Genomic DNA, 14,815 nt, shown 5'->3' on the forward strand with positions numbered 1-14,815 from the left:
ATATTCGAGATTAAAATTCGCTATTTGAAATAGTTGTACTGGAGTGGGGAGAGAAAGGCAGGTCCCACTATCAACCTACCCACCAAAAAGTCGAATATAACAAATATACGAATTCGCAAATATTCTACAAAATATTCGCGAACTATCACGAATTCGAATATGACCCCTGCCGCTCATCGCTACTGATGATCGACGACACCTTTATACAGGGCAATTACGGAACAGGTGTTCTGTGGAATGCTCCCTCCTGATAATTGCCTCAATCATTTGCTCATGTCAAAGGACCCTGGGAAGAAGGAGACGTCTGCAGCGCCCAGAAGGGTTTCCACAAAAGTACTGCACATAAAGGATCCTTTTTTTTTTTTCCTGAAGGTGCCCTTTAATGTAGAGTTTCACTCTCTTTCCATTACATAATAATAGTTTGTTAAAGAGGACCCGCCCCCTCTCCTGACATGTCTGTTTTACTAACTACTTGCATTTTCCATGTAATAATTCTGGAGCATCTATTCTTATGACTTTGTGTTGTGCCATTCCTTTATTATTCCTGCTAGAAGTTATTAATGAATTGTCAGCAGCTTGCAGTAAAGCTACAGACGGGTGTTTCCAGTTGGGGGTGTGTCTCTGCCAGTCTGACACCAGCAGCACTGATTGGACACAGTCAGACACACCCACCACTGGTAACACCCAGGAGTACCTTTACTGCAGACTGCTGGCATTTTTTTTTCTTCTCACAGGAACAACATAGAGTCATAAGAATAGATGCTCCAGAACTGTTATTACATGGGGAATGCAAGTATCTACTAAAACTGACATGTCAGGAGAGGGGACAGGTCCTCTTTACAGGTTACAGCAATGCTCTTTGGTATATGACATTTTTATAACAATGACATTTTATGATTCCAGTGATTAAATATTCCTCAGATTACAATGGACATGTCACGTATAACACGGAGTATAATTTCAGCTAATAATTTACAATATGCCGCTATTTTCCAAGCAATGATCTGGTTCCGTTTGTGTCTGCAGATAAAGCCGGACACATAGCAGCAGTTATTTTTGCACTATGTGTGGTTGCAGTTTTGGTAATCGGAGTGGTTCTTTATCTTAAGTGCCGTCTAAATATCAATCTTTGGTACAGAGACAAATATGGAGAGCCAGAAATGAATGGTAGGTACCACTATGTAATATGGACATAGTGAGCGCTGTGCTGAATCCCACTGAAGTCCTCTTATATAATGTTATTATTAGAATCTCTCTTGCTAGCCTTAGCCCACCCAGACCGCAGCCCACCATGCTTCAGATAATAGCGTTAGGTCAAAGAGTTTCCCATATACAATGCATCCTTTAAAGAATTAAAGCGTTAGAGCACACTAAGCGCATTGATTTTTAACCCCTTCCTGACCAGGCCTAAAAAGGCCTTAAATGGGGTTCTTCAAGTCTTTGATATTGATGGCCTGTCCTCGGGATAGGTCTCCAGTGTCAGATCGGCAGGGGTCCACACCCCATATCCCTACTGATCAGCTCTAACTTTGGTGCAGGGAATACACGGCTCCGTCTATTGTGTCGCGGACGGAGCTGGTACCTGCAGCACTGCTGTAATTGAGGTGAATGGGGGGAGAACTGCAGTTACCAGCTGAATCTGCCACACAATAGACGGAGCTGCATAGTTCTGGGCAGTTACACGGTAACTACTGATTGGCGAAGGTGTGGGGTGTCGCATCCCCCGCCAGTCTGATATTGATGGCCTATCCTGAGGACAGGCAATCAACATCAAAGTCCTGGACTGCCCCTTTTAATGTCCCGATTTTTTTGTAATTTAGTCTTTTTTTTTTTTGAGCTATCAAAATTATATATATATATTTTTTTTTTGTTACGCAGGGCTATTTATTAATATGTTTAAGTCAATTTTTTTTCTTCGTTTCATTTGGGGAAAACTGCAAAAATATAAATGAAAATATTGAAAAATTTGTATTGGTATAATATGTATAGGGTCAGCTATGGCACTGGTTTTGGTTGGTATGTACATTTTTTCCCATTATCTGTATTTAGTTATTTATTTCTTTAATATATTTTTTGTTCACAATGTTTCCTCCAAGACGTCATAAAAGACCCATGTAGGATATTTTACGCTTTATCATTTTTTACTTTATTTTGTACTTTCCCAATGTAACTGGGGCATCCATAGGAGAGCAGCCCCTGTGGTGACAATTAGTGATGAGCGAAGCTTCGTTAGAATACTGTACTGAGCAAGCGCTCCGTACACTATTAGAATGTATTGGCTCCTACCTTGGAACCGAACCCGAGTTCGGTAAAAGTTTTTTTTACAGTAGAAATTAATTTCTGAAGTTATTACCCAAAGTCTCGAGAGACTTCACAAAGTAATAACTTCGGCTAATAGGAGCCAATACATTCTAATACTGTATGGAGCGATCGCTCCGTACAGTATTCTAACAAAGTTTTATGAGAATCGACTTTGGATGTTTCATCCGAAGTCGATTTGCTCATCTCTAGTGACAATATAGTGGCATAGCTGATCTGGGTGCGCTAAGCCCCAGCAGCTTTGCTATGCACGGATACACCAGATGATCAATAGAAGAAGCGGCATTTAAATTCTTTGTCAAGGTATCATTCTAACAAATAAGGATTGTCCAAAGTGGAGAACTTCTTTAGCATCTAAATTTATCATCAGAAGCTTTGAAGTTATTTAGATAAAAACATAGGGATAGATTTATCATTAAGTTACAGCAGAAAACTAGCATGTTTGAGACTTTTTTTGAAGCCACTTGCGCAAATTTTTTTGCGCATGTGGTGTTTTTACACCACATTTATTCTCTTACACCCAAGTTTTCTGGCATTAAAGAATACTGAAATCGGATATCACCAGAGGCGTATGCATGAATTAGGCCCAACATCCGGCAGCGTATCTTGTTATCATAGACCAATGATGTAGACTTTGTCTGTAATAAATCGGCCCGTAGTATTCAGAGGTGTAAATTCACTTACAATTTATTTAAAGGGGTATTCTCACCTTAGGCATTCATGGCATATCCACGGCATGTTCTGTGACTATTGTAGAAGTGAATGCAGAGATCCACATGCATTCTCAGCCACCTCTCCAATCAATCCCCACCTGGATGTAGCAGCCGTCGCCTTTTTCACCAAGTAGGTGGAGTGGAGAACAGTGCAGGCCCCAGAGGTGTGGTTATGCCATAAATGCCTAGGAATGCCCTTCAATATAATAGATTTTTTTGTGGTTCTCTATTTTTTATGTCTCTAGGATCGGCCATCACTGTCTCATCAGCGGGGGTCTGACACCACCTGCCCCTATCGATTAGCTGTTCTGTAGCTGCTCCGGCACTGGAACTATATGGGTCTGTCCATCATGTAGTGGATGGAGCTGGTTACTGCAGGGCTGCACCCACTGAAGTGAACGGAGCGAGTTCCAGCACTGCAGCTGCTGCAGAACTGCTAGTCTGCGGGATGCAGGTGTCGATCAGGTAGTGATAGCCTGTCCTAAGGATAGGCCTTCACTTGTAAAGGTTTGGACAGCCCCTTTAAGGATGGAATTTTTGGTGATACACTGCGTTATATCACAGTGGCAGTGAGAAGGTTACCAGTAATGTATATTCAGGAGATGTAATTCCCAGTGCTTTCCACAGATGGCCGTCTCTTTGACGCCTGCGTCTCTTTTTGCCCTTCTAACATCGACACAAAGTTCACCAACTTCATCCTGAAACCACAGCTGGAGAACAGGTACGGCTACAAACTGCACCTGGATGAGCGCAGCCTCCTGGCCAGCACAGGTAACGGCATTACCCATGAAGCTTCTGTATATATATGGAGTATATAGATGCACCTAGGGGGAATTTATCATAACTGGGGTAAAGAAAAACATAGCAACCAATCAGAATCCTCCTTTCATTTTTCAGAGCTCCTTTGGAAAATGAAAGGTGGAATCTGATTGGCTGCTATGGGCAACAAAGCCAGTTTTCCTTTGCACCAGTTTTGATAACTCTCCCTAGACTATGTGTCTCTGTACTAATGTCTACTAACCATATAAAGATCGTGTTTGGAGTAGTGACATCAAAGGGAACCAGTCACAATGAAAGGGGCGCGCAGTCTGAGGAGCCGGTGCAGAGGATGGGAGTGGTAGTGGCTCTGATGAAGGGTTGTGTCACGGTGTATTCCCTCAGGCTGTTGCTCCCTGGGAATCGGTGCATTGGAAAGGTGGTTTGAAGAATTGGGCCACAAATAAGTGTACAACAGTCCCTTTACTTAGTGCAAAATGCTATATAACTTGTGGTACATCTAGCAGTCGTAGGGACTAAGTACAGTTTCGTTCGCTAGGTGATGAGGTATGGAGGCTGGTTAGGTGGCAATTAAATGGCACTAGCAGGATATAGGTGTCCACGATGTGATGCAGGCTTAGTATTTGACTGGCTTGAAGAGGTCCAGGTGATGGGTGTCTGAGCCGTAGTCCCTCACCTGCAGCAGGGTCTGTAAAGCTGTTATTTCGATGATCACTAGGGATGAGCGAACTTGTGTTATTTAAGAATTCCATTATGGATTCCGCTACCACGGACCATATTTTCTTAGATAACACGAACCCGAACTTTGGACGCCGAACTTGAAAACACAAGTTCGCTCAACACTAATGATCACTCTAGGCACACTGAAGCTTCTTGGAAGCAGTGTTCTTTATTCTGGCAAGTTCCCTTGGGTAAGGGTCTCATAGGAGAACTGGTTACAGTCCTTTGGAGTAGGAGCTCTGGCATGTGCTTCCTATCTACTTGCTGTCTGGCCTCCAACTTCCCCTCCTGGCAGGAAGCAGGACCAGCCCAATCTTACCAAGAGAGGAAGAACAGGGTGGTTAGCCCCGTTCATGTCAACCATACCTCACACAATGAAATGTACAGTAGAAACATAACATAATACGTAATATAACATAGCAAGCATTTGCAGATACCCCCAGGTCTGGGGTACCGCACTGGCAGCATGGTATAGAGCAGGGATGGCCAACCTGAGGCGCTCCAACTATTGAAAAACTACAACTCCCAGCATGCCCAGACTACCTACAGCTATCGGCCTACAGCAGGGCATGGTGGGAGTTGTAGTTGTACAACAGCTGGAGAGCCGCAGGTTGGCCATGCCTGGTATAGAGCAAGAGGAGCTGAGCAGATCGATATATAGAGTTCTGTGGGAAAACATTTAGCAAAATTTGTAATTTATTCATTGAAATCTCCGCTCATTCTGTGCTTAGGAGTCATATGGGTGATCCTACTTAGTGATTGACAGTTGTGTGTATACATCCACAGCTCTCAATCACTGTTGAGACGAGTGGAGATTTCAATGAATAAATTACAAGTTTTGCTGAATCTTTTCATCTAGAACTGTATATCGGTCTGCTCAGCTCTTCCTGCTCTATAACCTGCAGATTGCACTGCATTTTCATAGTGACAGGTTCCCTTTAATTTCAACATTGAATATCATTTTATAACTTGTATAATCTATCAAATTAATTAACTGATTGTTTCACATGGCATGTTCTGATCCTGAGCTACTGATTTATTCTATACGCCTTTCACATGAGCTGATAGAACCCGCTGCGTGAAAGACAGCCAAGGCCCGGCTCCGGACAGCAGAGATACTGAGCAGTAACTTGATTGATAATGCTCCGTGCCTCTCTGTGATCTTTTTACTACAAAATCACAGTGACAACTTTATCTCACTGTGATCTTGTAGTAAAAGAGGCACTGAGCATTATCACTCATGTTAATGCTCTGTGTCTCTGCTGTCCGGAGCGGGGCTTGGCTGTCTTTCACGCAGCGGATTCCACGCACTGCATCCGCTCGTGTGAAAGAGCCCTTACTGTTAGCAGACATCTATCTTCACCAACTCCCCTATGAGGATTCAGCTTGATTAAATGGACCACTTATTTCATTGGAGGAAAACCCGGAAAACAAAGTATCAAAGGACAAGTATCCATTTAGTTTGTCCATACTTTGTTTTCTGAAATGGGAGAAATGAAGAGATAGTTGGGCCGAGCCACGCTGCGGAGTCTGAGAAGGTCTATGACTTTATTTCTGTCTATGACTACAATTACAGCTCTGTATGCATTCAGCCAAGTGTTCAGTATTCATTTGTAGTCTGAAGTCCGGAAACAGCAGTAATCAGATGTAGGGGGCGGAAAAGTCTGCCAGGAATGGAATACAGTATAGAGTTGCATCGCACTGCTGACTGTTTCCACTAGCTGTCAACAGGACTAGGTTTTACAGCTCTAATCCAGGATGCAACTCCCGATTAGTATATAATATGTAAAGTGGTTCACAATGCTGCCAACATGTAGATTATATTTATATATAATGTAATATTGTACAAAGTGAACATACAGGATGCATGTAATGCCTGATTAATGCCCAGGAGTTTAATATGGATGCCTTATCCTCAGGATAGACAATCAATATCTGATCGTGGGGGTCCGACACCCGCACCCCCACAAGTCAGCTGTTCTGCAGTAGCTCCAGGGCAGAGATTTCACAGCTCCGACCATTGCGCAGTGGATTGAGCTGGTAACAGCAGCATTGCTTCCGTTCACTTCAGTGGGAGCAGTGCTGCTGTAACCAGCTCAATCCACTAAACAATGGACGGAGCTGTGTAGTTCCAGCAAACGAGATACTCTGTAACAGCTGATCGGCTTGTCCTGAGAATAAGCCGTCAATATTAAAATCCTGGAATACCCCTTTAACCTGTCCATACACGGTAACATCAAGTGGTTTCCTATTTCTCAGCCATTTTGCATCTGTTTGCAGTATCTGTCAGATGGAGGTTCAGCATGAAGGCATCCTTCTCCTATTGAGTGCTAATATTGCAATGGCCTTGAATATGGGTGCCATGCCAAGGTTTATTTTGATTAAATGGGTAGCGTTAATCTGAGCTTGAGCCCCCTTTTTATGGACCACAGTGGCCAGTTCTAATGTGTGTAGACCATGCGTTCTTCTGTAGGTCCTCAAGTAGCTGCGCAGAGGTCACAGCACGCGTCCTTTCATCTTCTTGTCAAAGGGCGGAATAACTGGTTGATTATGAAGCACCCGTGCAAACAAGCCCTAATGTATCTATACCTGGCACTCTGACCGTCTGTTAAAACATCCTTAGATAGTAAGTACTCAATAAGCAAACAGATAAAATTGCTCTCTTCAAATACAGAACCTTCCGCTGAACTGCTTATGAACGTCAGCCGCAGCCGACGCCTGATAGTGGTTCTTTCAATGGCGTATCTAGAGCAGGAATGGTGCCAAAATAACTTCAGGTGAGCTTATCTACTGAGTTATACTAATTGTAAAATGGGTCACCATCATTTTCTGTCATTGTATAGCATTATTTGTGCAATAAGACAAACAAACCAAAATGAAATTAGTATACTTGAAAGCTATGTACACCTTTGGGGGCAATTTTTTTAAATTATTGCATTGTACACATTTTGAGCTAAAATTATTTTTTTTAATTGGTCTTTATTAAAAATATGGTGTCTTTTTTTCTGTACATAGCTGAGATGCTCTAGTAGCACCCTTTGGATTTTCAGTCTTTTCCGCCAGACCAGGAGCTGACAGGCTCCTTATCTCTGCTTTTTGACCTCCTAAACACTCATTATATCTCAGTTGGTGATAAGAATGTGGCATAAATAAGTGTTTATCACCTCTCAGTAGTTTAGAGATAAGGTTTATTATATGACGCCACAAAGTGAAAGTACCAGTCACACAGCTAGAAAAACAGTTAACCCTTTGTGACAAAACGGCTTAATATTTTTTTAATAAAGGCCAAAAATGAGTAAAATGCTATAATAAAAAAATGTTTTGCCTCTGAAGGTGTACATAGCCTTAAGCCCCTTTTATGCGGACTGATTATCAAAAACAAGCGTTCGTATGAACCTTTGTTCAGCTGATTGTTGGCCCACCTAAAAACCCCATCAATCAGCCGGTTCATTTGTTGGCTGATCAGGTCTTTTACGGTAACAAAAAAAATTATGGCAGCATATCTCCCTGTGTAAACAGGGGATGTGCTGCCAATCATATGCAAACTGAATGGGGGACAAACAATCATAATCACGATCATTCCTCCCCCATACAGTTTGCATCGGTCCATGTAAAAGGCCCTTCAATCAAGCGACTTGTTATATTGTGCGTGTTCGAGGCGGACATCAGCCCTAGTAAAAGGATCCTTTATGCACATGGCCATCGGTTCGGTGAAGCTGATATGGTCTTAGAGTGTATGATGCTTAATGTAGCATGGTCATAGATAAGGGTGTTGCTTTATTATACCAGGAAATATTATAGTCTCTATAGGTGAGGAATTATGGAAAAGTGCTGCAATAAGTCAGGGCTGGAAAGTTCTAGAAGACTAGTTATATAATTGATAACTAGACAGGTTCACAACGTTTTCAATGATTAGCTTCAGTGTAATAATCTGCAGAACGTATGCCACCATTCACAGTCATTAAAAAAATCTTGCTCAATGTTATTTTTGCATACAGTTGCATTGAAAAGCAGAGTTGACTACGCTTCTCAATACATCTTAGTGATTCCAGATGTAAGATATATTCAAAAGGGTCTACCATGATTTATACACTCATTGGCTTAAAAAATAACGCACCAACAAGTTGTTGGAAAGGAATAAAAGTTTCTATGTGTGAATGTAATGATGATATATGTAAGTGATTACAATATTAGAGCAACAAGACCTTTATTGGGGAAAACTGTACAATTAAAAGAAGGCTCTAGCACCCTGTAGAGGCACCTCTTGCCCACAAACAAGATGCGATGGAGTTAGGCATGGAGGCATACAGGGTCTGTATAGTGTCCTGTGGCACATTTGCCCACACATGTTGCAGCTGGGCCTGTAGATCCTGAACACTCGTAGGTTGCTGAAGCTGATGTCTCTGCTGGTCCCATAAATGCTCGATTGGCGATAAATCTGGCGACCGGGCAGCCAAGGAAGTGTTGCAATCTAGCAGAGACATTCCTGGGAAACGCTTGCTGTGTGGGCAAGCAGTATCCTGCTGAAAATTATTGCCATATGGAAGCCCTGCCTTGAGAGGCAACACATGCAGGATGTCCTGCACATATCACTGAGCTGTTAGCGTCCCGCGTATTACTACTAGGGGTGACCGACTGTCGTATACGATGGCTCCCCAGATCGGTACACCAGCATTTAGGGCACTGTGTTGCTCCACAGCAAAAGGAGGATTGAAGCGCTCACCATGAGGCCTCCATACTCAATGCAAAACAGGATTAGGAATCGTCATTAAAGACAATACAGTTCCAGTCAGTAGCAGTCTCCACCTTTCTCATTTATGACACCACTGCAAACAAAGGTGATGCTGGCTGGCTGTCGATTGCGGGCCACGTAATGAGCCCCTGGAAATGGTCCAGGCAAAGACAGGGGTGTGTAATGAAGGTGCCACCTGTGTCCAGATGGTGGACAGCAAAGCTGTGGGAGTTGCTAGTGCTTATTGGCAGATAAAACAATCCTGTCTACTGGAGGCCTTTCTGGGCTGTCCAAAGCCTTTTCACCATGTGTGTGCCTTGACGCAACCACTGCTTCTGACAACTCCTAATAGTTAGATCAGAACGGCCTAGAGGGTAAGCAACTTGTTGAAACGACCATCCTGCTTCTCTCACTCTAATGATATGTCCCCTCTCAACGTCTGTTAACTAGGCAAAATGTCTTTGAGTGCATCTTAGGGGCTTGTCTAGCAGTCAATGATCTCTCACTAAGGCCTCATGCACACGACCGTTGTGTGTTTTGCGGTCCGCAAAACACGGATGGGGTCCGTGTGCGTTCCGCAATTTAATATAACTGCCTATTCTTGTCCGCAAAGCGCGGACAAGAATAGGACATGTTATATTTTTTTTGCGGACCACGGAACGGAGCAACGGATGCGGACAACACATGGAGTGGTGTCCGCAACTTTTTCGGCCCCATTGAAGGGAATAGGTCCGTATCCGAGCTGCCAAAACTGCGGCTCGGATGCGGACCAAAACAGCAGCTGTGTGCATGAGGCCTAAGAGGTACACTACCCAAAAGTACCCTCTGAGAGCCTTTTTATAGAGCTACTGAGGAAGCACTTTTGCGCCCTCTTGTGGCAAGGCCCAGTGTCTAATCAGACAACAACTGTAATTCATTTCCATATCTGCCTGAGTTTTGCAGCAATCCGACATTTCTATCTGGGTGCGTTTCTTTTTTTTTGTCAATGAGTGTATAAAGCAAAACTACCAATCCAGGGGGATAAGCTGTAGCTTTCTTCTATCTCCCCATTGAGACCACATGTACATTTAGCATGTTTGTATAGTCAGCCTTTCTTTAGTCAAGAGCCTGTATATAAACCAAAACTGGCCATTCCAAGAGAAGGGTAAATTAAGTTTTTTTTCTTTTTCACTTCAGTGGTTCTACGGTTGACCCTGGCACTTGTCCTTCACCCAGGTCACCCTTTAAAGGAATTGTTTCATTAGGGACAACTTCTTTTAAAATGCAGCTGCCATAACACATGTCCCAGTGTTCCCTGCATGAGAAATGTAGCATTACATGGTGACCATGCAGATGAATTGCTGTCCATGTGAGACATAGACATGTCCAGTCCACCATAATGGAAGCTGCTTCTACTGAGTGGCCTCCATAGAGAGGGATCCTGAGCTGGGGAATTTGCCTCTGATGTCCATTTTCCCTAGTAGGGCATATAGACAGGAGTTAATTCCATGAGATAACCTCTTTAATGGATTATATATTTTTTTTGTGCATAGGGATGGTTTCTTTCGCCTCCTGGAACTCTCTCAGACACCTATTTTCATCCTGTTTGAGAATCAGTATAAGGACCTCCCTGTAGAAGTGATCCAACTGCTCAACAGTCAAAAAGGTTCACTGAAAATGCTGATGTGGAAGACTAATTCTGTGGTACGTCTCATCATTAGTGAAGTGGGGGTGGGGGTTAAGAAACTGTTAGATGGGCATAAACTTTTTAATATATTCACTGATTTAATCCAGCTCCCACCTGGTGGTTATGGGTGTAACTATAATACATAGGGCCCTCAGGGAAATTTCCCTGTAGCGTCTATGACCAGTCCACCCCTGTCCCAGAGATCCACTTTAATGTGGTTGTGTTTATAAAACCTTTTTTCTTACAACCTCTTGAGTTGATTAAAGGGGACCCCATGTTTTGGATCATCACCGCTTAGCCAGAGTGGAGAGCTGTTACAAAGAGTATATCTCCTCGGGAGGACATGCACTGTCCTGAATTACACAGACAACCCATTTGAATGAGAAATGTGCAATACTCAATTTCCCCTGTGGAGTTGCTGCAGGGAAATTGAACACTTATTGCCAAGTTTTCCCACAGGTAACATATCTAATTACTGGGGTCCCAGCAGGGAAAGGCTTGGTGATCGGATATTTGTCAAAGGACCTTTCTAACAAGAAGGATTTGTCCAAAAATTTTGACCCATAACTATAATCTCCTGTGGAAATAAGTCAATGAAGCTTTTTTTATTGCATATCTTGATATAGTCTCCAGCCTCTGAGTTCTGGAAGGAACTTCGTCTTGCTCTCCCTCGCAAGATTTCACTGTCTGCAGGCCAAGGTGATCCTCAGACTCAAAGTCAGGATGATAAGGATCCAATGCTGACTGTAAACAGCGAAGCAGCAGATCTTGACCCCGATGGAGACCTAGGTACTGTACATCATCAGTATTTCTTTGTATGTTATGTTGAAATGCTTTATTTGTCTGTTTTTATCCATCTCTATACTACTGTCCATTATTTTCAGGTGTTCGAAGATCTTTCTATAAAGCTCCACCACCTCGGATAGCCCCAGTGGCACGTGTCCCAGACAGAGAACCTGTGGGAGAGGTGGACATCTCAGATTTAGGTTCAAGGAACTACGCAGCCAGGTCAGATTACTATTGTCTGGTCACTGAGCCTGACCTATAGGATGGAGAAGGAAAAAATTAAGGACATTGGAGGTGGCCAATGAAAAAGGAAATCAATAAGAGAAGAGAACGGAGGCGGCTAATCAATTGAGCTAAAGCTGTGACAATGGGTGACAAATGCAAAGTAAAATAATCGCCTTATATCAGCTTATTACGCTATGGTTATCCTGATGTCCACATTATGTCTAATTATCATGGTAGATGTGGAAAACTATAATTACCAAAAGCAGCTTATGTCAGTCACTAAGCTAAAAATAACCGAGAGGTAAAAAAAACAAAGCTGAGGAAAGTGATGGATCTTATCTACTCTGAGAAGTTCCCATCATTAAGAAATGGTGTATTTTGGTTTATATTACATAACTCTAGGCTTCAAGAAAATTGGAGAGAAGACAAATTGAAGAAGTTTATATATACCACGCTTTAAAATTGTAAGTTTTAGGTTAGGTCTACCCGGCAACTGTGGTTGAGCATCATCAAGTCACAACACGTGCAACCAAAAAGTATGTGCAACTTGCTGTTGCACTGGAATTGCTCAAGTATTTAGAAGTAGCAGGAATATGAAATATTTACAGAAGGCCACTAGCCTGCATCACCTACTGAAGGAGTCCTACTCATCTGCTCTCGGCAGCTTTGGTCCTGCATCCTGGTTCCTATCCTCCATCTTCTGGTCCCCAGTATGTTTATTTCTGGCAGGTTCAGCCCTAGATAAAGTCAGTCGTCAGACTACCGCTACAGAAACATGAATGATTTAAAATCTTCACAGTTCTCCTGTAGTCAAGCAGGGAATTCTTGAAATTCTGGAAGGGGTCTTTAACCTGTTATCTCAGATGAATCAAGTCCTTGCAATAGATCACTTACTAGTCCACATTCCACCTGTCCGAGACTAGTAACTATGGACGCTTGTGTATTTCCTAGTGAGTAATTCAACATTAATTGACAGGGTGAAGCCATATTCAATATTTACACCACATAGACAGTAAAGATGATGACTTCCTTATCTATGTGTGTTATGAAGTTGAATCTTCTATGGGGTTAGTAATGGGCATTCCAGAAAAAATGCCAACCCCTTCCCCCTTGATCTTTATCTCATGTCTGTCCAGTTCTGAGAACATCCAGAAACATTTACGTGTTTGTGTATAACAGTACTGCTCTTGTTATTCAGGTTTTGTGACCTTTTAGATGTCCACCACATGGATAGACTGCAGTTTAGCCATGTCATAGTTGTTTGTCCTCCTGAATTGTGCCTGGATCTCAAAAGCATGCAGTGTTCGGACCATATCTGACTAGATTGATTTTATTTTTTTTCTTCACATTTTCTACTTCCATCAGGTTCTATCAGCAGACATCTCTACAGGGGTACTTTTCCGTAAAGTTGGCCATACTCATTACATGTGCGTTGGCCACTCCCTCCAATTTTGTCAAGATTGGCCAATTATCTAATGTGTATGGAGCATCCCAACTCTTACGTGACTGCTGATGTTGGCATATCGGATTTCAGCATACCTGAGCAGTTTTTTTGGGGAGTAGAAAAGCTGCCTGTCGTGGATGCTTGGGACTGGCTTTCTCCGCCCTCCAATTCAGGATCTGGAGAGGTGTCTTTTAGCCGAATAAGTATATTAGTTGTCCAGTGTATAGGTGTTAAATACTTTAGGCTTGTAATACCCTTTAAAGGGGTTGTAAAAGAATGGGGGAGGGGCTTCGGCAAACCCTCCACTTGGCAGGACCTGTAAAGGAAAGATTACTTACCCGCTTCCCAGTGCTGGCTCCCCGCTCCTTCTCCTCCAGCCCTGCAATGCCCTGCTGGGCTCCCTCAAGTTCAACATCTAATCACTGGCCAAGGCGGAGACCATTTGTCATGATGTAAGGGGAGCCAGTCACCGCCGCGGCCAGTGATTGGCTGCAGCGATGTCAAACCGGATGTTGGCATCAAGGGAGCCCAGTGGAGCATCACAGCCCTGGATGAGTAGGAGCGCCCCCCCCCCCCCATTCTCGCACAACCCCTTTAAACTTCTCCCCGTTCTCATGTGCTGTTTTATCCCAAAGCTGTACGCCTTACATGCTTTCTTTCAGTTCCCTAAGTGTGAGCAACCTAATACATGCTTGTGTATTACAGAGCTGCAGTCTTTATCCTGTGACCACTTCAAAACATATAGCTTCATGTATAGAAACTGTAGTCACCCAGAATGAAAGTCAGGTGGTTGCTAGGCAACCTTAACATCTGCAGTCGACACTAAAGTGATGCTTGAAAGAAGACAAAGTCACTCATGAAATAGTAAAATCAATAAAATTCTGTTATGCAGTTACTTTAGAGGAGTTTAAAGGGATTATAGGTTTTGGGTGGTAACTGCTGGTGAGCCCTACTCAAGCAAACTGGAATAAGCGGCAATACCAGAACCAGCCTATAGACAAGAGCGGTGCGGTTTCTGAACGAAAGCAGCCATGTCCTACTAATAAAACCCTTTCAAGCCCTAAACTGAACGAATGTGAAGAGTATAAGCTTGAATAAGTTTTAGAGTAATTCCATGAACCATGATCTCACATGGGTGTTAGTATATCGAAGTGCAATGTAAATGTAATGACGCATACCTTTATATAGAAAAGTCAGCTATAAATGTCATTTCGGTGACAGCCCTTACTCTCGGCGTCATTATTGCTTTAGGCACTAGCCTATTAAATGCTGAGCAGAAGCTCCTATAATGTAGGGATAATTGACTCCTATTTTAAATTCCAGGAAATCTTTGGGACCATATGGTATATAGTCACTACAACTGGTTATACACATTAGATATAGTGTATATTGACCAAACCTGACGATTTTGGTAGAACTGTCCGGCCAACTGA

At 42.9% G+C, this 14,815-nt stretch overlaps 1 protein-coding gene across 6 annotated transcripts in view; it reads left to right on the plus strand.

Moving 5' to 3' along the window:
- The window catches only part of SIGIRR (single Ig and TIR domain containing), a 36,238-nt gene extending 21,679 nt beyond the window's left edge, over positions 1–14,559 (plus strand). For all 6 annotated transcript variants that reach the window (XM_040409488.1, XM_040409490.1, XM_040409489.1 and 3 more), the window contains exons 5-10: positions 1,027–1,167; positions 3,660–3,803; positions 7,204–7,306; positions 10,794–10,944; positions 11,554–11,716; positions 11,812–14,559. In XM_040409488.1, the coding sequence (XP_040265422.1) occupies positions 1,027–1,167; positions 3,660–3,803; positions 7,204–7,306; positions 10,794–10,944; positions 11,554–11,716; positions 11,812–11,975 (866 nt within the window). In that variant the 3' untranslated portion in view covers positions 11,976–14,559. The remainder of the gene's footprint in view (positions 1–1,026; positions 1,168–3,659; positions 3,804–7,203; positions 7,307–10,793; positions 10,945–11,553; positions 11,717–11,811) is intronic.
- The last annotated feature ends 256 nt before the right edge of the window (positions 14,560–14,815 follow it).

This window comes from Bufo bufo, chromosome 10, assembly GCF_905171765.1.
Source record: "Bufo bufo chromosome 10, aBufBuf1.1, whole genome shotgun sequence".
Lineage (NCBI taxonomy): Eukaryota > Metazoa > Chordata > Amphibia > Anura > Bufonidae > Bufo > Bufo bufo.